This window comes from Hevea brasiliensis, chromosome 7 (genome assembly GCF_030052815.1).
Source record: "Hevea brasiliensis isolate MT/VB/25A 57/8 chromosome 7, ASM3005281v1, whole genome shotgun sequence".
NCBI classification, from domain to species: domain Eukaryota; kingdom Viridiplantae; phylum Streptophyta; class Magnoliopsida; order Malpighiales; family Euphorbiaceae; genus Hevea; species Hevea brasiliensis.
Genome location: NC_079499.1, coordinates 2908466 through 2933345, shown reverse-complemented (window position 1 = coordinate 2933345; position 24880 = coordinate 2908466). Strand labels below are relative to the sequence as shown.

Genomic DNA, 24880 nt, shown 5'->3' with positions numbered 1-24880 from the left:
TTTTGCATGGCCCAACATCAACAAAAATAAACTATCAAAATGAATGCTTCGAAAACGACATTTCCACGATTTTGAATTTTGTACCTGTTTCTATATATATATATATATATATATATATATATATATATATATATATACTTGTAAATACATTTTTAATATAATTCATCAAATAATTATTCAATAATTTATCTTCTATTTTATTATGAAATAATCTAATATACGTCCATTTCTGTGTATATATATTTTGTACCTTTTTCTATATATATATATATAATATTATTTTCGATACTTGTAAATACATTTTTAATATAATTCATCAAATAATTATTCAATAATTTATCTTCTATTTTATTATGAAATGAACTTTTTACATAGCATCCAGTAAAATTAATGATTATTTTTACTTAATTAACAGCATAAATATAAATTTAATGCTAATTTTATTTCGTATGCTAAAATATAAGTCCAAGCGACGTTGCGCCTCTTAATAATAATAACCTTTTTCCCCCCCTATGAATGATTGGATACATATAAAGAGAAAATGAAATAATCAATAATTACCTTTGGGTCAGAAAATGGACTAATCTAAGCCCATCAGCTAAATGATAACAGTGTAAAATAATGAGTATTAGTTTATTCAAGTGTGGGACACAAATGAAAGGCGATAATTCACAAATGAAATTAATAATATATCCTTAAAAAAAATTAGAAATATTAGGAGGTCAGTGCCCCCTTTTCCTAATATACGTCCATTTCTGTGTATATATATTTTATATTTGAATAAAAGACAAAAAAAGAAAAAGAAAAAAAGGCATCTTTGAAATTATATCAAAGAAAAATTAAACAAACTTAGGCTATATTTATTTTTTTGTATTTTTTTTATATTTGGAGCACTCAAAAAAATTAATTAATAAAAAAAATATTTTTTTTAAATTAAATCATTTAAAAAAATAGCGTTTATTTTTAAAAATAGTAAATTATTTTTTATTTTTTAAATTTTGATAATTTTATTAAAATGTAAATATATTTATACATGTATAAAATAAATATATATTATTAATTTAATATTATAATTAAATAATATAAAATTTTTTTATAATTTTTTTTAAATAATATTTTTTATATATAAATTATTTTTTATGAAATAAATCAAATCTTAATTTAAGTTTCAAAGTTTGATTTGATTGAATAAAAGAAAAAAAGTCATGACTTGTTAACTAACGAGAAGAAAATGGGCTCATCACGTTAGACTTATTTGTTATTTAAAAAAAAAAAAGGATCATTACACTCATTTGATAATACAACGCTTATCTTTTCTCTCTCTAGTTTTCTGAAGAGACAAATTTTCTCTTTTACCCTTTACTAGAAACTCTTTGACTGGCCAAGTTTTGCTGCCTCTAAAAGTTTTCTCCTGCCCCCTTTGGGTCGGGGAAGCCTTTTTCTTGGACTTAGCATGTGTAGAGTTGAGTATTTAATATAAATTAAATTTGATTATTAAAATTTAATTAATTAAATTATTATAATTTAAATTTAAATTAAATTAAAATATATAAAAAATTTAATTAATTAAATTATTTTAATTTAGTTGAATTCGATTTAAATTGATTCTTTTGAGTTTTGATATTTTTTTATTTATATTTAATCTTTAAATTATTTATTTTAATTTTAATTTTAATTAAATTTAATAATTATTAATTAATAAAATTAAATAATTTTTATATATAAAAATATATATAATATATAAAAATAAAATAATTTAAAAATTAATAAAATAATTTAATTTAATTTAATTTAATTTAATTAATTTTTTTTTTCTAACATCAAATCAAATCAAAATAATTAAAACTTTTAAAATTTAAAATCAAATCAACTCTGATTACTTGAAAATTAAATCAGTTTACTAAATTAGAGCAATTTAACTCGATTTATTTAGTTGAAATGAAATAGTACTCGCGAATCTCGTCCTCCCTTAGATTTTGAAGAGAATAAATTCTAAAACTTGAAAGATCGAGTTTGTCTGGCTAGAACCAATCACCTAGATGTTGAAGTTCAGGTTGTCAGAGGGGTTCTTCATATGTGCAATGGAGTTACGCCCGAGGTCATTGAAAGGCTACAGTCGAGTCCTTCGTTGGTGATCACTGAAGATGGCTTTGTTTTGATAGGTCCTGAGGTTCGGAAGGCCGATTGGAAATGTGTTTTGTCGATTTAGATAAGGCATGCAAGCTTGGTCTCAGCTACGAAAGCCTTTAATTTTTCCTTTCAGCCGACAGGACAGCTCTAGGATTGGGAAGTCCGGCAGCGTTGTTTATGGTATTGTTCCTCCTTGGATTTAGTTTTTGTATTGAGAGGAGTTGGGCTTTGGTGTATGGACTTTTGCTGGCTTCATGGGTTATATTGTGGCTGTCTTAGAAGCCTAATGACTATATTGATTTTTATATTAGTGAAATTTACCTCTATTGAAAAAAAAAATCACCAGTAATATAAGACATATTTTACGATTTAAAATTAAAAAACATAATTAATAGCAATAATTTAAATTGGAGTAGTATGAATGAAATTAACTTGAAATCTGCTAATGAGATAGGTAGAAACCCAACAATCTTATTGCGGATGATAGATTTTTCTTGTTAATAATGTATAAGTGGAGGGTGATGGAAGTTTTTCTGCAGAGTCTTGGGTACAAGCACAATCCATTTTTGATGGTGGGTCTTTCAAATGTTAAGTGAGAAATTCTGTGCGAGGAAGTGGGTGTCATTCGATAATATAATATATTTATTTTTGATAAAATAACACGAGTAAATGATATATTAAAAAAAAAGATAAAATAAAATTTATTATTTTAATTATATAATTTTTTTAATTCATGTGAAATAGAAATAATTTTATAATTATTGGGGGGCGAGGACTATGTCGACGTATAATTTTATAAGTTGTTGCAAACTTGCAATCTCGCCAACCTACGTCAGATGGCATATCTGATGGTGAGCCACCACATTTACTGACCTGATCAATAACGTGTCAAAATCTAAGGATAGTGATTGGGCCCTTCTTCATAATATCCAACCGTATTTCTCGCTGTTTCCTCCACGCCTTCGTCTTTCACTTCACTTCACTCCCTTCCCTTTGGTTCCGTCCACCTGAAAAGGAAAGGGCAGTATGCGAAGATGAAGCAAATGATATGGCCGACTCGATCAGATGCATCTCGATTCAAATCTCTTCCTTCACCCAACATCAAACCCATAAAAGAAAGCCAATCCCTGGCTTCCCATTCATCTACAATCCATTCTAGATCAACAAAATTATCGTCTTCCTCCAACGCTGGCGATTTTTCCACGCTTCCCTTCGATATTTTAACCAAAATCGCCGCCTCCTTCACCTTGACTAACATCCAAGCGGCGTCTCTGGTATGCCGGTCGTGGAGGGATGCGCTTCGGCCTCTCAGAGAGGCCATGATGTTTCTAAGATGGGGTAAGCGGTTCAAGCACGGCGGAGGCGGCGTGCGTCCTAATTTGGAGAAGGCTCTTGACTCGTTTTTGAAAGGCGCGGCTCGTGGCTCTACACTGGCCATGGTTGATGCTGGCCTTGTTTACTGGGAAATGGGTCAGAAGGAGAAGGCGATTTCCTTGTATCGCAAAGCCGCGGAGCTTCGGGATCCTGCAGGGCAATGTAATTTGGGAATTTCTTATTTGAAAGGTAGCTTTTTTAAGTCTTTCCCTTTCTAGTTCGTCTGTCTTTATATTTGATAATTGAGTATTGTTAAATGGTGGTGTTAGTGTCACTGGTAATGAGATTTCATGCAAGCAAGCATGTGTTGATGCTACTAGCAAATTGGTCGAAGGAGTTCGTGCTTGTAATGTTTTGTAGTTTTGCGGCTCTCAATTTAGCGGCCTAGGTTCTCTATCTTTTTCTTTGTCTTCTTCTTCTTCTTCTTGTTTTTTTTTTTTTAAACTCTGACTTTTTAGATTATTTATGCTATTGAGCTTGTTTTTTTGCGATGAGCTCTGTTAACATGTGATCATTGAAAATTTAGCCATCAATGAAGAAAACGCGGTGAATTGAACAGTGGTAACCTGAATGCAGTTTTGAGCACTTGCTTATGATTGTTGTGATGTTTGCAGCCAAACCCCCAAAACAGAAGGAAGCCATTAAATGGTTGTCAGAAGCATCCATTGCTGGGCATGTTCGTGCTCAATACCAACTTGCACGTTGTCTACATCAAGGTGGTGGGGTGGATCATAATCTACAGGAGGCTGTATGCATCCCTTTCCTTATCCTTGTAAATTGTAATTTATGCTTATGAATTAGCGTTTTCTTTAGGGGCATGCTTAACATTCGGTTTGTACTTATATTTGATTATTCATGATAAACTGTTGGAGCCTCTTAGTGACATTCTCTGGAAATGTTCTATCGCAATTCTTCTTATTCTTCCTTCTGGGAGGGGCTGATGTTGGTTAGGAAATTGGTGGTGTACTTGTGTGGGTTGCTCTTTGATATATTTACCACTTGAGAACTGTCCTTGATAGTTTTTCCTTAACGCAGGCTAAATGGTATCTAAAAGCAGCTACTGGTGGGTGTGTACGTGCAATGTACAATGTGGCCCTATGTTACTCAGTTGGGGAAGGTTTGTCCCAGAGTCGTCAACAAGCAAGGAAATGGATGAAACGTGCTGCTGATGGTGGCCATAGCAAAGCACAATTTGAGCATGGACTTGGCCTTTTCTCTGTATGTAGCATAATGTTTTACCATTACCACTTGAAAATTGTAGGAAATGTAGAGCATTAAGTAGATTAGTTTAATTTGTGGTTGAAGCACAAAGAATTATGAATGATTAAGTTCAGGTGGGAATGGAGTAGAAGATGCTCATGGAGGGGAGACAAAATTTGACAAAGAGGCTAAAACTTGGAGAGCAAATTGATTACAACTTTGATTCATAACTTTTTTTTTTTGGGGTTCATTTTCTCTAAATAGCTTATTCCTGAAAAGTGGTATGGATATTGTACATGTATTGGCAATTTACTGGTATAGCTCTGGATTTTCATGGCATTTACAGGTTGAGTGGGGTGTGAAGTGGTATTTGTAGTTCACTTTTTTTTTGTGTTTCAACAGATGGAAATTTTGTATTAGATTTTGGATTATAACTTTTTGGGGTTCATCTTGATGGAGGTTTTGATATAAAATTTTTGGCAGGAAGGAGAGATGATGAAAGCTGTAGTTTACCTGGAACTTGCTACTCGTTCTGGTGAAACAGCAGCTGCTCATGTCAAGAATGTAGTTCTCCAAAAAATCTCAACAGCTACACATGATCGTGTTCTGTTTCTTGCTGACAACTAGCGAGCTTTGCCTTCATCTCACCGAGTTATTCAAAATCAAAGGTTTGTAAATTGTCAAATGGTAGCGACTTTCTTAGGCACGTACGTGATTGGGGATAGACAGGGAATTATGGTAGTTCCTTCTAGTTCTTTAAATGGATTTCAGTGTCTTTGATTATGAACGTTCATTCCCTGTACTCTTCAACTATGTTGGCTGTCAGTAAACAAGGATAATTAGTGTCTTGGCTGCACGCTAATGCTAAGTCAAAATTTAGATTATTTGCATTTCAATTGGAGAATTTTAACTATCGCTTTCCATTAAAAATTCAATCTGTATTGTTTATTGAGGGCATTAGTGTAGCAATCATTGGTAATCTAGATCAGGAATAACTCCCGGTAACATCATTCCTTGTTGGTAATTGTTAATATGCCTTGAGGACATTTCTGTAGAGCTGAATTTCTCAGTCAACTTGCTATTTGATTGCTATTTTTGTGATCAGGTTATGGTGTGGTGGCTTGGCTGCTAGACAATGAATCAAGTTCTAAGAATCCATGGTCCAAGTAATGTAAATGTTTATATGGTTATCTTCTCCTACTCTCTGCCATGACCTTACAATATTGACATTGTATATTGTGTTTTCCGGAAGATTTGGTTGAAAAACTGTGATAATAATATTAAAAAAGATGCTAATTTTTATATTAATTTATAAATATAAAATTTCAATAAATCTATAAAAATTTGATTTCAAATTAATTCTTTATTTCCCATAAAAAAAATGAATTCTTTATTTTATTATATTCATAAATTTAATTAATCAACGAATATATAAACTCTCTATCAAACAAAATTATAACTAAAATGAAATGTGAAACCCTCATTTTAAACCGTCGTAAATAGCACATTTTGCTTTTTTCAAATATTTTGTGGGAGTTGATGATTCACCTTCGCTAGCATTGCATTACCCCCATCTAACTATTTTTTCTAATGAACGTTAATCCAAAGAATGATACTGAATTTAGAGCCTTCTCAAAATATGAGTCATTTTGTTGTTATTTTATTTTAATAATAGTAACCACTTGGTTTACTATTTTAATTTAAAAAAGAATTCCGTGTATGGCTCACGTGCATGTGAAATAAAACATGCGCACAGATTAGTTTTGAATATTTTCATTCTCAATTTTGTTTAGAGCAATGTCCGAATTCATCCCATAAAAATTGTCAAAACATCTGCTAAAGCCAATCTGGTCTTTTTAGTTTTTGTTTTTAACTTGGTGAATCTGTTCTTAGGGCCATTCTTTTTCTTGGACATTTCCGAGCCCCTTTTTTTTTTCCTCCTTTTTTAATGTATCAAAAAATAGGATTTAAAAAAAAAAAAAGAACCCTCTGCCAATTGCATTCAAATCAAAGCAAAGAAACAAGACCAAGAAAATGAAGCAAAAATGGCAAGAAGCAAAATTAGTAAATTACCAATATTATGTTTATTGCCATTCTTGTTGACATGTTTGTATGCGTTCAGGTTGGAGAAGCCAGGAGCTGGCCTTGGACAACCTCTGCCATCAAGGTCAATAAATAATCAGTGCTATACAAAATGCTAAGTGTCTTACGGACCCACACAGACTGCAAAATGCAGGGAGGTCTGCCCATCAGCATCTGTCAAGAAGAACCAGGTTCCGTAGTAGACTTATACAAATAAAAGGTATGAGGATCGCATCAAGAAGAATAATTAGAGAAATATCGGGGGAGGGATTAGTGGAATCAGAAAGGCATGCATGTTTCCTGTGTATGGTTGCATCATTTGTTGTTGCTCGAGTTGTTAATGAATTGAGTCCTAAAGGCAACTGACAACAATAGGGTATAATGCAATTATCATAAACAACTAATGAGGCTTTTTTTTTCCCCTCAATCTGCTGATACATCAGGTATGTACATGTCTTGTAAAATGTAAAATAAGCTTCAGGGAAAGACGATCTATGTCAACAACAGAGCAAACAAAATGCCTGATTGCCATTGTCTAGCACTGGCAAAAAATAAAATAAAATAAATTAAGTTGACAGATAATCAGGTACTTAATTGTGTCAAATGATCCAAAAATCAGAACCTGTAGTTGTTCATAAAGCCAGAACAAATCCAATAATGATCAAGGAAGACAAGCCCCTCCAACAAACAGAGGGAAATGAAAGCCTGAAAGTGCTTATGCTCAAAAGGGGCAAGCTTGATAGGAATTAAATAATAAGTTGAATTGAAGAAACTAGGACAGGAGAATGGTTAAATTTGATTTTATGTTAATTGAAAACTAAACCAACCAACAAATTTTACCAACTATCAATGCTTTCCAGAAAACTCTATTTTGAATTAACCATCAATTTCCATTTTTTTCTACCACATGAATCCACCTGTGTAATTCTGTACGCCTTGTTTTTTAAATGCAACCACCTGCTTCAACTATGAACAACGAAAAAATTTCCCCCCCCCCCCAAACCAACCAAAAAAAAAAAAAAGTGGATGCCTAACTTAATGATGTGGTGTCAAGGCACATATGAAAACCTTTGAGAAGGGCCGCTGGTATGATAGAGATTGATGTGATAAATAGCCTTGGACACTAATTCTCTCAATTTAGGATGTTGTGCAACCACCGTCCTGTCTGCCCCCTCAAGGGCAGTCAACACCCTACCCTGTTCGAAAGCCTCATTATTGCCAGAATGTAATACAAGGTAACAGAGGAGAATCAATCCATGCAACTGTGCCCTTTCATTCCCTCTCAGCAATCTCATCAAAGGTGGTACACCATTGAACTCCACTACTGCCTTCGAATGTGCATCACGCAGAAAATTATCAGGACAAGTGAACTTCCCCAGTGCAATGGCAGCCTCTGTTGCCACTTCTTGGCTCGTACTATTATTAAGCTGGGCAACTAATGGACCAATAACTCGAGTCTCTCTTGCCGGAAAAGTCCTGGCCAATGAACCAATCGATCTTATGGCAGGAATTTGCGATTTCGGACTGTCCGATTCTTTAATCACCCTCAAAAGCTGATCAATAATTGCCTTGGCAGCAGGGGAATTAGTCTTAAAAGCCGCACGTCTAAGGTCAGCACTGGATTCAGCTGCCGCAGTTATCTCCTTTATAGTCATCAAGCAATTGAATTTTAATTCTCCTTCTTCACTGTCAACCAATTTCGCCAAACAAAGCAGCCCTTTTGTCTCTGTTATCTTCTTACTATTCGATACATTTCCCCTAGCAAGCATCCACAAAGCCTCTGCACAACTGATTTTCAACTTAAGCTTTACTTCAGGCTTCTCATTTTCCCTCTCTTTCCTATTTCCTCCCCTAGTACTCCCCTCTGAGTGAAAACTCGAAAATGAAGTCATATATGGCCTATAATGGTGGTTATTCTTTGACCCATTTATCGAAAATTTCTCCATTTCTTTATTAATCTGAACAATTGAATGAATACTGTGCTTACCCAGCTGAACCATTTGGTCATCGGAGAAAGTCTCGAAGGACAGCAGCGTGACAAGCGGACGAATTGCATTCTCCCTCGCTAAATCATTCTGCGCAACGGAATCATGCTCTGCCATCTTTGCTACCAAAGAGGCCGTCAGAGTCTGAACCCTCATTGGAGAATCCGCCAGAACCTTCACGACAATCGGAACCCCTTGTTCATTCACAATAGTCGTTACCCTGTCCTGATCATTAGCCAAGTGAAGAAGTGCGGTGACACCCGCAATTTGCGCCTCCGGAGAACCAGTCTCCTTTAACAGCTTCAACAGCGGCGGAACGCCGCCTTCTTCCACTATGATTTGCTTGTTTCGATCATTATCTTGGGCAAGCTGTTCAAGTTGATTCGCTGCTTCCATTTTTTCCGGTAATGGGCGGACATGAATAGAAGCGATAGAGGACCAAATCCAAGCGAGAATTGGATCATTACTTGCAATTGGCGGAAGAGCAAGATCAATACCAACATCCTCACCCGCGGCACCACTGCCAAAGCCTAAGATACTCTCGAGCCATTTCACGTCACCAACAGAAGCTTCAAGAAGATTTTGCACTTTCCGGAAATCAGCAGCGCCGATGATAGTGACGACCCGGCGCAAAACACTCCGTCGCTTACACTTGCGTACTAGGGTAAGTGCACGGTCTAGATTTTTGAAAACCTCAGCAACAATCCGACGAACAGGCCGCTCATATAACAATTGAGCAGAGCAGGTGAAGCGAACAAGTAACCGCAACTTCTCAGCGAGAATATCGGCGTAATTGCCGATGTTAGTACATTCTACTTTAAAGGAGTCGGCCTCCTCAACAGCGGACCGTAGTCGCTCAGCGAATAGGATCAGGTAGGTGAGCTCCTCGTCGATTCGCTTATCTTCCATGAAGAGGTCGGGTGAGTCGGAGACTGAGATGAAATCGAGAGATGGTTTAGTGATGTACCTTGTTTCGATTAGGGAGGAAATAGAAGGAGAGTGAGAGAGAAATATAACCGTCGCTTGCGTTAGCGTTATCCCCCAACTCGAAATCGTGAGAAGGTGGGGAGAGAGGAAATGCTTGGGAGTTGCTGGGAAGCAAACACCGGAGTTTCTAATGACGATTACATAAAGTTGAACTTCCAACGTCAGATTCATATTTCCTGTAATTGGATGATTTAAATTTTCATTTAAAAAAATTTTAAATAATGTGTATTAATCACTGGATCAATAATTTAGTGGTCAAATATTTCCTTTATAATCACGGAGCTTAATGGTTAATTTAGTAGAATAATTTTATTTTATTTTAATTTAATTTTTTATATTAATATAATAATTAAATATTTAAGAGTGTAAAGAGATTCTAATGAATTATTTAATAATTTAACTTATTTAATGTCACTTCAAATTTTATGATAAATTTTTTTTTTATAACCTTGAGCCTAATTTATAATTTAAAAACAAAAAACTTCCATCGTAGGAGGTCAAGAATCAAACCCCAGCTCAATTACTTTTAAGAATTTTTAAAAGATTAAAGACATTTAAAAAATATTCAGCGGGAGTAATAATATCAACTTAAAAGATAAGTAAACGTTTATGTAGAGTTTTCAAGCGCTAAAAGTCATTACGTTACATGTTGACAAGAGAAAAACGCATGTTATTTCTTAATCCTTCAGTCAAGTCAAGGCCTCAATATCACTGTAAAATCAATTCATTTTTCAAACCAAATTATCATACTTATTATTCAATGATCTTTGTTATTTTCATTTAGATAGGCTCTGCAGCCTTGTGCGGAGAGCACGTCTCTTTTTTCCACCTTTTAAATGAAGGCACGTTTTAGGTTTGATAATGGCAAAGCAGACATCACCAAAGCTTATGATACATTATTAAATGAAGTTAAGACGCTCTTCCAATGTAATCAAATAAGAAGACGAAAATCTGACAGATGGACATCCTGCTTCACCCAACTTCAACCATACTAAGAAAAAGGATCATCACATAATAATGTTTCAGATATTTTATTCTATTATGATTTCACATTCATAATGAAGCTGGATTCCAGTCATTTAGAATCTTCTAGAAACAAACTTTGCGACCGACCGATTCGGCCTGCAGCAGCAGAATGTATTCCCCTTACATGAAGCATCTATCTGGGGACATGACAATTCAAAAGGTACATCAACAAAGACATTTGCCTATAACAACACAAATGTACTTCGGTAAGATAGAGTTACAACAACACCATAATAGACAGTTTGATAACGTGATCATAACAAAAGAAACATTCCAAATAATATAGTACGTAGATTAATCAAATAGCATTTCCTGGAATTTGGGCCTATGGCTTCAATTATTCAAGGAAGAGTACACTAGAGCTTAGCCAATAGTCCATTCTGGATAGGCTTTGCTGTAATTCCATTGTCCTTGAGATCCAAATCACTTGAACTTGGAGGAACGTCCACAGCCGGTGAGCAGTTAAAAAACCCATGTGGCTGCATCACAAACAGCGTAAATAATAACAGGATTATAACTCAATAGTATTATCACTAGAATTGCACTCCTAATAGGCATCGTTTATTTGTTCGCCATTTGATATTGTAGTGTGATTCTAAAAGCAAGCACCTGTTTTAATTATGAGTTGTGGACATATCAGAATAAGGTGCTATATAACCGTAATAATATGTTTAAAAATCAGATTTATTAACAAGAACCAAACAAATTAACAAATTAGTAAAATGTGGTACTATACCATTAGCATAAAACCAATGCGATCCACTGGCATGACAGGCCAGTCTTCCAATCGAGGAATGTGCGTCACTCCAAATACATACCTGAAATAGTTTGATATAAATGATTACTGTTAATATACAAGGATGCATCCACAGCTTTAAATGATCTAAATTCATTTCACAAGAAATCTATGCTTAGCCCATATACAAACTAAGTTGTTGCTATTTTTTCTTTGAACTACCCACTATCAGATTATGTAGAGAACCCAACCATGTATAATGCACACACAACATATGCATGCACATGTATGCATTATTAGTATGTACACAGCAAACTGATGGAAAAAATGATGAAAAAAAAAAAATCATCTCCACTACCTCAGTTTCTTCCATTTATATTATATTATATACTAAAAAATGAGGAAGAAGAAGGAAACAAGACAGGGTGAACTCACCATAGAACTATGTTAGTTTCTTCAAGGGATCGATTTTGCTTCACCCAAGTAGCCAATCCCTCTCCAACACGAGGATTTTGATTAGGAAACTCTCCTCCAGGATACATTTCATCACGTGCGTAAGGTGTTACCCAAAGATTATGTTTCAAGAAAGCAGCTCTTCTTAAGAATTTTGCCTCTGAACCAGCCAGTGGTAAACAATTTGAACCAGGTACTAACTTGTAACCTGTAAGCTGCCCAGTCCGGTTGACAGTTCTTGTGTTTCTGATCTGAATAATGAAATGGTCATCATCGCAAACTAGATATGGTGATTTATCCCAAAATAGGAAAAGAAATGTGAAAAGGCAATATCATACAAACCACTTATGCAACCTACACAGCTTACATTCCAGGAACATGTCGAGAGAATAGGAATACAAAAATTGTCTTCAGTCAATCAAATTATAACAAGAAAAAGCATTCACACATTTGCTTCTACAATGTGCATACGAGGAACAATAAAAAGATGTAAAACAATATCATAAACAATATGCATATAATGCTAAGAATTGTTATAGACAAGTACATACAATCCAATGGCGAGCAGTTAATGGATTGCAATCACGCATTGCTTGCAATTCAGATCTGAGCAGTTCCTCTTCAGCATAGAATGCATTATTATGCACATTATCCTTTCCTGGCTCTTCAACTTTTACATTCACCTCAACAACCTAGAAGAAAAAGAAAGTAGACATCTCTTAGCAGATAGGTATACATGGAATACCCAGGAAATATCCAGGAAAAAGAATGTTCTGATCTTCAGATAGAAAGACATATCAAAGGGCAGAAGATCTGAAACCCAAACTGGTCACTGGCAGATGTACTAATAAAAATAAGGGGTCAATTGACCCCTTTTTTTTAAATTACTCTAATGTATATATGTATTTTTCTAAATCGATCCCTCATAAATTTAATTATTGAATCCTCTTTTTTAGTGACATATGTATATTTCTGCAAATGGGAGGTCAATTGAACCTCTTTTTATTTTATATAAAAAAAGACCTTGATCTTAAAAACATGGGTTAACATCTAAGGGCCACAAAATCCCTTGAATTTACCCTACAGCAACAGGGCATTATCCCTCTCAAACTATTATCCCTCTCAAGCTAGTCTAAGAAAAATTCATCAAGGTTTGGAGAAAGTTTCAAACCACCAAGCTAGTCCTTCATGAAGCACCATAAATGGGCCATCTTGAGTGTGTTTTGTGTGTTAGAACAAAAATGGGATTATAGGGTTAAACTCTAAAGAGAAACAAGAAAGCCAGTCATGAAAAAGGGGGGAAAGAAGGAAAAAGAATGCTGTTAATAAAGCCCAAAAAGGTAATCATTACAACAATATCATACTACAGTGAACTGAACCCACCTGATTGAATGTTTCGCCAGGCTTACAATCAACTGCCATATCCATACGTGCCACAAAAAAGTGTTGATGGACAGGTGCATATAATCCAGGAGCAATTGTTGTACCATATTTCCGTATTTCCCCAGGTTGCAGTGCTCCTAAGCTAAGAATTCCAGTGAGTTTAACCTCAGCTTCAATTTTCCCATCCTGAAATAAAGAACAAATAGCTAAAGATATTAACAACTCTTCCTCACAACTTCACACAAAAAGCTAAAGAGATGGCAACTGTACAAAGAGTAGACACCCTAGCAATGCGAACTATAGAAATATTCTTCACTCAACAATGACCTCATTTTGCTATCAAAAGGGCAGCTAAGCCTTGCTGCTGCACTCAAAAAGCTTTGCATAGATTTAAGAAGAAAAATTAATTAATTAGGAAAGATATTGTGCCATCAAACCAATTTACATAAACCAAAAGGAGAAACCCCAGAGGAATTCAAGTCAGAATTACCTGATAAAAATGCCAGAAAAATCCATACTCATAATTAGCCACAGTGCATATAAAAGAAACTGACAGCCTTCTAGAACGTCGGACTTCTGGTAATCCTGTTCTCCAATCCTGATGCTTCCATAAGATACCATGATCCTCTTCATGCAAACAAACACAGTTCTCAATTGTTTCAACACCTCCAGTGAAATTTGTGAAGTGTGCATCAAAGTACTTGATGAAGCCCAAACAATCACAATTCTGCAGGATAACAGTTGTGTAATTACTTGGTATCTTCAAGTCAATCAGGCAGGAAGATATACATGGTCCTATAACACACACACACAGACCAAAAAAAAAAAAAAAGCCCCACCTTCTTAAGAGAATGTGCATTTTTACCCAAGCCGTCTTCCCCTGCATCAAATGCATTTTTCCTATAATGCGGATCATTTGGATCTCCATAGGGAACCACCATCTCAACAAAACTTAACCTGTGGGCCACAGGTCTCCGACCTCGACTACCATCAACATATGCTACAGAATAGATAACTAAACCCTCTCTGGGCGTGAAACCAATACGAAAATTCCACTGCCAAGCAAAAAAACCAATAATAAGCATGAAATTTTAATATAGACACTAGTTAGTAATGCAGTTCCACAAAGAAGCTAGCACCTTCTGCCACTGAACAAAGTGTCCATTAACACGAAAGCTTGGGCCTTCAGGCTGAATGATCTGTAGAGGTTTCACATCACTTCTATCAACACCTCCTCGAGATTCACCAGCAGTATAATTTCTTAAGGGATCAGCTGGTGGTAGGGGAACAAGTTTACGGTCATCAAATTCAATCACTACCATGTTTTGCATATCAACAAGAACGTGGATTCCTTCAACTGGACGAGCATAACCATTTTCAATTGGACAGTCACTCTCGGTTCTGCAGAAGATAAGAGGTTTAGCAAGCCTGCGGCTAGGAGCATCAGCTTCACTGTGATATCCAACACACCTACAAAAATTGAAATGTCAGAAAAGGAACAACACAAGCATGAAATACATTATCCACAAATAAACAGAGTAAAGCTAACCAGGGGTCCACCATTACAAGATCCATATCCTCAATACCCCTCTTTTTCATTGCCTCCTGGAATGGAGGGAATGCTTTCACTACAGCTTCACATTCAGCATATTCCATAGCATCCTGTAATTATAAAAGCCAATTAAGAAGAAATCCATGTTGGACAATTATATGCAGAATCACTTCAAATGCACATAAAAAATTTAAAAAAAAAAAAAAAAAACCCAAACAGAACTTATCTTCTAGACACTAGATTCAAATGAAAACACTCAACAGGGTACAGATTTCAACAGACCTAATAGCACAATAGTCTTCTTATTCTGAATATTTAAGATCACAAGTTAGAAATTATGCAGATGAAGCAAGAATATTGAGTTTTATGGCTCATGTTTTTAGAGAAAAAAATATTAAACACTAAAAGCTCCAAGCAAAATGGGGGAGAGAGGGGGTGGTTTTGCAGAGACGCTGTAGGAGTGAAGCTTAGATAGCTGATATTTCTGTAATTGCAAGTTTCTTGTTTTCCTACTTGTAATAAAACTCTAGCAACTCTATAAATAGACACTTGTAATTCTCCTTGATAGTGAAAATTGCTGATGGCTCTCTTTGGATGTAGGCGCATTGGCAAACCATGTAAAATTCCATGTGTAGTTTTTTCACCTTTTCTATGATCATTATTCTAATTTGCATCTATGTGTGCCCGTGCGTGTGTATTGCATGGTCAAATTTTCAACAGAATATTACTTATTAGAGATAACACACCAAGCTATGTATGGAAAACCTAAACAAATCTTTTACTTTAAAAGGTAGTCCATAATACAATAACTGGAGAGGAAAAAAAACACTAATTCTTCTTTACAGAATTTCAAATCTTTTACTTAATGCACTTTTTTGTATCTTCCAAAATTTGCTAGTTCATTAGGTCATTCTTTTTTGTCTGATTTAGGCAAACAATTTTTACCATGTAAACAATACTTAGTAATGAATGTTCCTTTCTTCCCTTTTTTTACATCATTATCATTATCACTTAGCACTAAGTTTAACAATAAATATGTCAATCAACTCTTTAACCTTAAAGTCCATAACAAAAGTTCTTCATATACCATAGGAGGCTGAACGTTTGGAACAACTTTGGATGAAATGACTTTGCCTCTGTGGTGGCCACCTCGAGTTGCAGCATGCACTTGTGATAGCTCAACAATCCATATGCTTGTTTCATTTGACTTTTTATTGTAAACAACAAGCCTTGCTTGTCTGGGAGGAAGTTTGGTGGGAATTACAGGCCCACCTTTAGTTCTAGGAAGTAATGAGGGCTGGAAGGGAGGGAAGAAATACGCATCCGCCAATGCAACAACATGCTTATCTGGCTCCAGTAAAACTACTTCAACAAAGCGCATGCTATCTCTCACCTGAAAATAAAGTAACCACTTCATTTCTTCCATCAATAAATTTCTAAATTATAAGGGACAAAGTTCACATACCAGCTTGAGGTATCTTTAAATTTCACAAAAATCCCATGTATCTTGAAAATATAAAGTACACAGAAATCCACCAGTAAGCAGTTATTGCTATTTAACATTAACCTACTACCTATAAAGCAACAAAACAGGTAGTGAAAGTTATTTTGTGGTTTCTTTGTATTTTTCAAAACAGAAAGATGTTTGTACAATTTGAGGATACCTCAGGATGGTAAACACAATTTACCCAATTATAAGCCAGAATTCAAGATAAAAATAGCTGTAATTAACCTCAGGAGTTGCTCCAGCTGCCCTGACAGTTGCCACTGCAACAGAAATTTCAGCAGCCGTTAAAGTGTCCAAAGGGTGGCTGGTTTGTGCCCTTGCCATCATCGGGATTCCTATACAAGAAAATAAGAAAACATAATAAGCAAATTTCAAATGAGATTAAAATTATCAAACAATCAGATAACCTAGAACTAGAAGAGAAGTCCACGCCACATCTTGCAGTTTTCAAGTTTGGACTCCCTTCCAGGGTTAATTGCTTTCTGTAACTCATTGCGTTGACAAGAAAATAACCAGGTCAATGGGGCATATCCTTAGATAAATGTAATAAATTTAGAGCATTAACGGCTTTAGCATCTAGGATAAGAAATCCATAGGAACCCAAATAAAACAACAATCCAACTATAAAAAAAGGGTACAGCAGTTGTTAAAAAGGAAAACAAAAAGAATCAAAGGAAGTTATCTGTTGTTACCTTTAGCAGAAGTGGGGTTAGGCGGAGAAGGATCAGTGAGGGACTCAACAGGGCGGATCAGGGATGACATGGTGGTTCTCTTGGTGATTGGATCCTGTGGCGAGTCAGATACAGTGGTAACGCGCCAATCCTGCAAAACCTTAGTTGCAGCAGCAGCGGCAGCAGAGGAAGAGTTGGAGGAACTGCAACAAGAAGGCGTCGCCTTTTCCTGAGCTGTGGCCATTGTAAAGGGTTAGCAACTTCACCGTATCCACCGTAGTAATTGTCACTGTAGTATTTCACTGACATACAGCAAAATTCTAATTTCTATTCTATTCTTAACTCTTATATATAATTTTTTTTTCTCTTGATCTAACCTTTCTCGCACTCTCTCTCCCACTCACTTTCCCGGTAAAGAAAGCTTTTGAGTGAAATAATGATGGGTTTGATTGGGATTTTATAGGGCAGAAAGTGGGTTTCGCGAGTGGAAAAATAATGGAGGAGAGAAAGTGGTTTTGGGTTGGTGGCTTTTCTTGCTTTAGTTTAAACTTTATTTTTGGCAAAGGAAAGAAGATGACAACGGAGGAACGGAGTTACAAGTGATAGGAGCATCCACTTGTCAGAGATGTGGAACCGGTGATCTCTTCATTGACCTTTTGTTTCTCGCCTTTTCTCTCTTTTGACGGCGACTGTTTTCTTGTGCTATTAACCGATACCGTATCGGATCGGTGAGCTTGCTCAGCGGTTAATTTTTTTTTTTGGGGAAATTAAAAAAAGTTAACTATAATATAGTTTTATGTATTTTTCAGGGAAGGTACTGAGATTAAATTTTGGAGAAATAAAAGTACTTGAATTTATGTACTGTTGGATATATTATCAAAATATTGTTAGAATAAATTATAATTTAATTTTTAAAATTTAATGAAATTTATATATTAGTTATTATATTTTTAAATTTTATTTATTTAATAATTAATATTTTAATAAATCTGTGTATTAATTTTTTTATTAAATTTTTCATTTAATTTATTATTAATTATACTAAAAATGTCAAAATAATATTATAAATTTATAATATAAATTTTATTATAAAACAATCCTCATATTCTATATTATTTGTTGTTTTAACTATATTATTATCCTTTTGTTTTAATAATATTTTAAGCATATTATATATTTGAATTAAAATATTTTAATTAGAAAATATATTATTATATTACATTATTTGGTAATTAACAGAAAAATAAAAATAATTTAATAAATTTATGTCTATAAATTTATTTAAATATCAAGAGCTAAATATATATATTTTAAAAATATATGAATTAATATGTAAGTTTCACTAAATTTTGTAAATTAAATTATAATTTATCATAATTTTTTAATGGCATCTGTACAATTTCCCTTATTTGTACCAAACTAAAACTTAAGGTACTTTTTTTATCATAATCTTAATCTCATAATTCTATTTGATAAATACATCAAATTACCAGATCATAAATTGTAATTTTTCTTTAATTTTTTCTTAGTAAAGATAATGAATTTTTTTATAAAATTAAGAATTTTTTGATAACGAGAAATTGCAACAAAGAGAAAAAAATGCTTTAAAAATTTATTGAAATTGGATAAATTATTATTGTTATATTTAGGGTCTGTTTGACATTATTATTAAAATTATTATTAAAAAAATTATTTTTTAAAATATATTAATTAGAGAGTATTAAAAAATAATTTAAAATTAAATTTAATAAATTTTAGTGATAAAAATACTAAAATAATAAATTTTTTTTTTTCAGACTTTTTCTTTTGATAGCATCTTAAATGATATTTTTATTTAAAAAATAGTTTGAACTCCCTAAATTTAATGTCAAACAGGTACTTAGTTAGTAGAATTATTAAAAATCATGAAATTATAATTTTATATTAGAGTTTTTTTAAGTACATTTTACTTTGTTATATTAGTGATTAATGATTAATTTTGATTTTATAGTTCGGGAACTTGTTCTCCTGCAAAAAATTATAATTGATGCCTATTAGCTATAATTTATAGATTTCTGCTTCATCCTCTTCAAAGAATGGAACTGAATACTGTAACACTCTCACTATAGTAATTTCGTACATTTTATTGTTCTGGTGATTAGTGTCAGTACAGACAGCTATAACGTCTGAAAAAATATTTAAACTAAAGTGAGGAATCATAATTAACTCAAATATTAATAAGAAAAATTTAAGAAAAATTTAAGAAATAAAATACAACTAAGTTAAATGGGCCGGTGCCCTAGCGATGGGTAACCTAATGGAAAGTTGCAGTTCTCGCAACTGGAAGCCCCAGACCCGAGGAAAAATTCATAAAATAATTTTTGAAACCTCAAATAAATTATAATTTCAATAAATGACTTAAATTAATTATGTTTCATAAATTATACTTCATAATTATGAAAAAAATAAATTAGGAAGAATAAAAAAATGATTGAATTAAAATAGAGTGTTCCGATACACTGCATAGCATATCTTGCTCGGCTACACTGTAGATAGGTAAGGAGTGTCACAAATACACAGAAATGAATTATTTTGGAAAGTTGAAACGTTTCTTCAAAGAGAGATTATTTTTTTACTGTGCAATTAATTTTTTAATTATTTTAAGTAAAATTTAAATTTGGTGACTCTAATATTATAATTAATTGTTTTGGTAAATTTTTTATAAAAATATATATATATAATAAATTAAATCGAGCTGAACAATTTAATTTAATTTATTCATTTTTATTTTATATTAAGCTTTTTTTTTACCGATTTTTAACTTATTTCTAATATAATTTTAATTATATATTTTATTTTTAGATTTTATTAAAAATTATTTGATTCAATTTTATTTTATTCTTTTTATTAAAAAAATGGAGCAAATTAAATAAATTAAATATCTTAAAAACAAATCAAATCAATTTATCAAGCAAATCAATACTAAATTTCAAAATTAAATCAAGTCGATTGATTTTTCTTTTTGAATCAAATTCTGCTGACCGTGAATCGTGAAACAGCAGTCGCACACATGGCTTAACTTCAATCTAGAAATAGTTGACGCCAAATGAATTTGAATCTGTTTCACGATTATATTATTCATAATCCCTTATTTGGAATTAAAAATTTTATAATAATTTTTATTTAATTAATTTTTTTAATTTTCATATTTAAAATAAAAAAAATTTTATCTTTTAATTTGTTTAAAAATATTTTTAAATAAATTAAAATTAAATACAATTATATAAGAATTCAATTTTTACAACTTATTTATTTTAAATTAATCCATCAAGAGGATAACAAAATTGAAAATGAGTTTCCTTGATACCCTATCTGGAAAATGCTTTTCCACCACATCATGATGCATGGATTTGTATTTTGTGGGCTTTAATTCTTATTTTTGGTTCAAAAGTCTTGTAAAAGTAAATTGTCAATGGTTTTCATGTTATTCAATTTTTTGATGCACGTGTAATGCTGAATTTTTCATATTGATAACAAATTAAATAAGAAAAAGGCCAGTAATAGAAAGCCAAATCAATTTGGCAAGTTTTCTTAATGAAGATAACTCTAAATTTAATGTATGGACCTTGTCACCATTTCTTTACACTATTTAGGGGAAAAAAAAAAGAAATTCATAGCATTGGAGCAATTACTCGTAATGGGAGACTTATTGAAAAATATAGTGGGTAGTGTTGCAGTGGGTCAAACCTAGGTAAATTTAAATTAATATAAAGAGTAGCAAACTCTACTTAAATATGAATATAAGGCTATGCATTATTTGTTTATAACTGAATAACTAAATTAAATCGATGAAATTCGATTATTTTGATAAGAATAAATTTGATTCGGTTCAGTTTTTTATTAGCAATAATAAAAATTTTTGATTTTTAGTAATTGAAATAATTAAATTTTAATTAATTAATATATTAATTATAATTTTATTAATATTATATTATTTATAATTATTATTTTTATAATTTTATAATAATAATAATAATAATTGACTTATAATTATTATCTTATTAATATTAAATTATATTTATTATTTTTATAAATAAAAAAATAATATAAAATATATTTTTATTAATATTTAATTAAATAATTAATAATATAAATTTTTTTTTATTAATTCGATTATAACCAATAACTAACTGAATATTTTTTTATTTTGGTTAATTTTGATTTTCTCTCAATTCCGGTTCAGTTTGGTTAATGTTTTTAAAGTCAGTTAATAATTTGATTAGTTGAAAATTCAATTCGATTAATTGAATACTCACCATTACTTGAACCCGATTAACATTCACACTACCTGAATATGTGTATATGTGTAACCTGATTACTATTATCTAAATAATACATGAACATGTTTAATTTTATATGTTTTAATTAATAATATACTTAAAAAATAATTTTATTAATAATTTATATTTTAAAATTTAATATCTCTATAAAATCTTTTAAATTCTATTTATTTAAAATATAATATATAAAAAATATAAATATTATTATAAAAAACACATATTTTATATTTATTTAATTATTTATATAAACAGTTTCATGTAATTGGTATTCCTGTAACACCCTCATTGTAGTCATTCCGTACATTCTACTGTTTCGGTGACCGGTGTCGATCCAAACAGCTAGAATGTCTGGAAAAATATTTAGACTAGAGGAAGGAGCTATAACTAACTCAAATAATAATAAGAAAAATTTAGAAAAAATTTTAGTAATAAAATACAACCAAGTTAAATTAGTCGGTGCCCTAGCGATTGGTAAACCAGTGGGAAGTTGCGGTCTTCGCAACTAGAAGCTCTAAATCCAGGAGAAAATTTGTGAAATAATTTTTGAGACTCTAGAGAAGAGTCATTGAGGTTTCTATTGAATTAGAATGCCAAGAAAAGGTTTAGAAAAAATTTTCGATTGGTACAGATGATTTTGGCTTAATAAGCCAAATGGAGGGCATTTAGGTCATTTCGTCTCCGGAGATGATTTTTGACCGACTTATTCAGTTAAGTAAATAATTATTATGATCTAAAATATGAATAAATATTGCTAAAAATTTAATTGAAAATGAGTAGAAAATAAAGAAAAAGAAAATAAAAACAAATACCTAATTATGACATCATATGATGTCATTAAAAACACTCCAACCAATCAAAATGTAACAACCCTTCTTAAACCATAAAAAAGAGATAAAATTGACAAACAAATTCTGTTGTCTTCCTCATTACTTCAGTTGGCCGAACCCATCCATTTCCCTCTTCCTCCATTAATTATTCATTCAAGCTTCATTCTCCCACTCAATTCTACCATAAAATCTCTAATATTCTTCACAAAAACTTGATTTTACCTCTTGGAAAAGTGTTTGGTAGCCAAGAAAGTGAAATAATTGCTTGAAAAAATTCTGCTAAAAAAGGGTTAGTGCCTATACTTACTTCCCTATCTTTTTAATCTTTGTTAGGGAGACAAATTAAATGAGAATTTGTTGTAGAATTGAACAAAATAATTATATTGAAGTATGTATGAGAATAGGCCGCCATGGGAGAAGGATGAGATTTGTTGATTTGTATGAATTGAATTGTTTAGAAGTGGTTTGTGATGAGAAAACTTGAGTTAGATGTTGAATTATGTGTGTTGAATGTGTTAGATGGCATGGATAGCATAAAATGGACACTTTGAAAAGTAGAGTTTGTGAAAAATTAGAGTTTTGCTTATGTAATGGTATATTAACATTGTAATGGTCAATTAGTGACCATTTGAATGTGTGTGAGGAGGAATTGAAGTGGGTAAGGATAATAGAGTTGAGCTTAGACATGCTCCCCTTGGTGACCTGTAGGACTGGGTGTGAGTTCAGCAGGTTTGGGCAGCTATAACTGAAGTTTTATAGGTTCAATTGGTGTAAGGCTAATTGGAAATGAAACTAGACAAATAATGGTACAATTTTGGTGAAGAAACCCTGCTCAGAAAACCAAACCAAGTTGACCTAAAAATTATCCTAATCTGGGTGACCAACATGCTGTCCCTGAAAAATGACCAAATGAACAGTATTTGTTCAAATGGTCATAACTCAGTGTAGAAAAGTTCAATTAATCTGAAATTTTACCAGCAGAAAGCTGAGACATAGCCCTACAACTTTCATGAAGAACACAAATCCAAATTCTGACCATAACCTAATCAAATTATTAACCAAACTTAGGTCACCAAATCTGGCAGAACCAAATTGTCCAGAAATTCTGGGTACAGGTTAATCCGTCCAGTTATGGTAAAATGACCATAACTTGAGCTACAAAACTCCAATTAGAGTGATTCAAAAAGAAAATTAAAGAAGACACATAAAGGAATAACTTTGATTAAGAAAATTTTACTAAATTTCTACTGTAACAATGACCAATAGAACAGTAAACTTATGGTATGAAATCTGAAAATTTTGAATAATATAAAATAAGCTTTGTAATGGTATTGGAAATCAATATCAGCAAAAATATAATGCAAAATGTGGTATCTTGATGAACTTAGGTTCAATAAATTTATTATGTATCAAAAAGTCAACAATTTGAGTGAATAATAATGTGAATAGTAATACAAAGACACAAAGTATAAAATCTAAATTGGTAGAGGAAATTAAGGTATGAAATTTGGAATCCATGAAATGTTCATAGATTACTTGGAATAGAAATAGTAATGCATCTAAATGACTTAATGAACATTTAAGTTATGTGAGTATATAGTTAAGATTTATATTCCCATTACTAGTAGGTCTAATAAAATATAAGTGATACCACTTGAATATGAAATGAAATTAACTTAGATGGATTGTTGAGTATAAATGAGATGAGGTTTACATTAGGACTTATGTTTTCATTACAAATAAGATAATAACACCTTGTATGAGTTATGAATTCATATAAATGTTGTAATGAATAAATGAATCACATGAAAATATGAATGGAATATTAGTTTTCTTTATGAGTAAAGGAGGAATGTCTTGAGTACAATGGTACATGAACACCATTGTTGAGAATTATGATCAATATGAATGATGTAAGGAATGTATGAATATTATGATGAATGTATAAATTATGGAATTTGTCATGAAATAATGAAGTCATAAAACACAATATATTAATATTTAATGATATTATGTGCCATTGTATTGCCTAGACATGTGTGTCAGATTGGATAGATTGGCATGCCAATAGGGTATTGTTATAGTAGTACTGCGAAAGGCTTTATGCCTGTATTCATAGCTTTATATCCGCATTCATGACTTTATGCCCGCATTCATGGCTTTTATGCTCGATTATGTGTTATCATGGCTTTTTTTAGCCATACTGACTACATACGTGGTTGACGTTCCGCATCCCATATTATGACGGCCCGAGGCACCGCCGTGTCTAGTGCCAACGACCCGCTATCCAGTTTAGTCAGCCTGTCATAGGTTACCTGGGCAGAAAATTTTATTGAAATAAGTTAAAACTATTAGAAACTAAATAAATCAGTAAGAAAAATCCGAAAGGTATTAAACTAGTATTAAGAATTTAATTATTACAAAATGATCCACAACACATAGAAAATATTAAGAGAGTAAATGAAAGACTAGCAAAATAAGCATAATATAAGTAATTATTAGAAATGCATTCTCCATAATAAAATAAACATAAACTAAATATTTAGATTTATTTGTACATTATATAAATGATTATTGTAAACTTATGGCAAAAGAGATTATGGAGAGCAACATAAATGACGAAAAATGTACTATGTAGAAAATTTCAT

At 32.3% G+C, this 24880-nt stretch overlaps 3 protein-coding genes across 5 annotated transcripts; 1 reads left to right on the top strand and 2 right to left on the bottom strand.

Moving 5' to 3' along the window:
- The first annotated feature begins 3066 nt into the window (after window positions 1-3066).
- LOC110640698 (F-box protein At1g70590) lies at window positions 3067-7232 on the top strand. 3 transcript variants are annotated; one of them, XR_002492175.2, is made up of 6 exons: window positions 3067-3693; window positions 4119-4252; window positions 4540-4722; window positions 5188-5372; window positions 5810-5870; window positions 6827-7232. XR_002492175.2 is itself a non-coding variant. In XM_021792125.2 (5 exons), the coding sequence occupies exons 1-4, from the start codon at window positions 3165-3167 to the stop codon at window positions 5329-5331; spliced, it is 990 nt and encodes a 329-aa protein (XP_021647817.2). In that variant the 5' UTR covers window positions 3067-3164; the 3' UTR covers window positions 5332-5372; window positions 5810-6012. The 3 variants fall into 3 exon arrangements, 1 of the variants encoding a protein (XP_021647817.2); XR_002492174.2 differs by having other exon boundaries at window positions 5810-5875; XM_021792125.2 differs by lacking the exon at window positions 6827-7232 and having other exon boundaries at window positions 5810-6012.
- Window positions 7233-7791: 559 nt separating this feature from the next.
- On the bottom strand, window positions 7792-9944 carry LOC110640707 (uncharacterized). The gene has a single exon (XM_021792147.2). It carries the CDS (start codon window positions 9927-9929, stop codon window positions 7836-7838), a length of 2094 nt encoding a protein of 697 aa, XP_021647839.2. The 5' UTR covers window positions 9930-9944; the 3' UTR covers window positions 7792-7835.
- Window positions 9945-10765: 821 nt separating this feature from the next.
- LOC110640690 (diamine oxidase [copper-containing] 1, peroxisomal) lies at window positions 10766-17712 on the bottom strand. The gene is made up of 12 exons (XM_021792106.2): window positions 17108-17712; window positions 16641-16750; window positions 15996-16301; window positions 14906-15018; window positions 14496-14826; window positions 14196-14411; window positions 13847-14083; window positions 13357-13542; window positions 12525-12665; window positions 11956-12224; window positions 11521-11602; window positions 10766-11263 (listed from the first exon to the last, which is right to left on the bottom strand). Exons 1-12 carry the CDS (start codon window positions 17328-17330, stop codon window positions 11141-11143), a joined length of 2337 nt encoding a protein of 778 aa, XP_021647798.2. The 5' UTR covers window positions 17331-17712; the 3' UTR covers window positions 10766-11140.
- Window positions 17713-24880: the final 7168 nt, after the last annotated feature.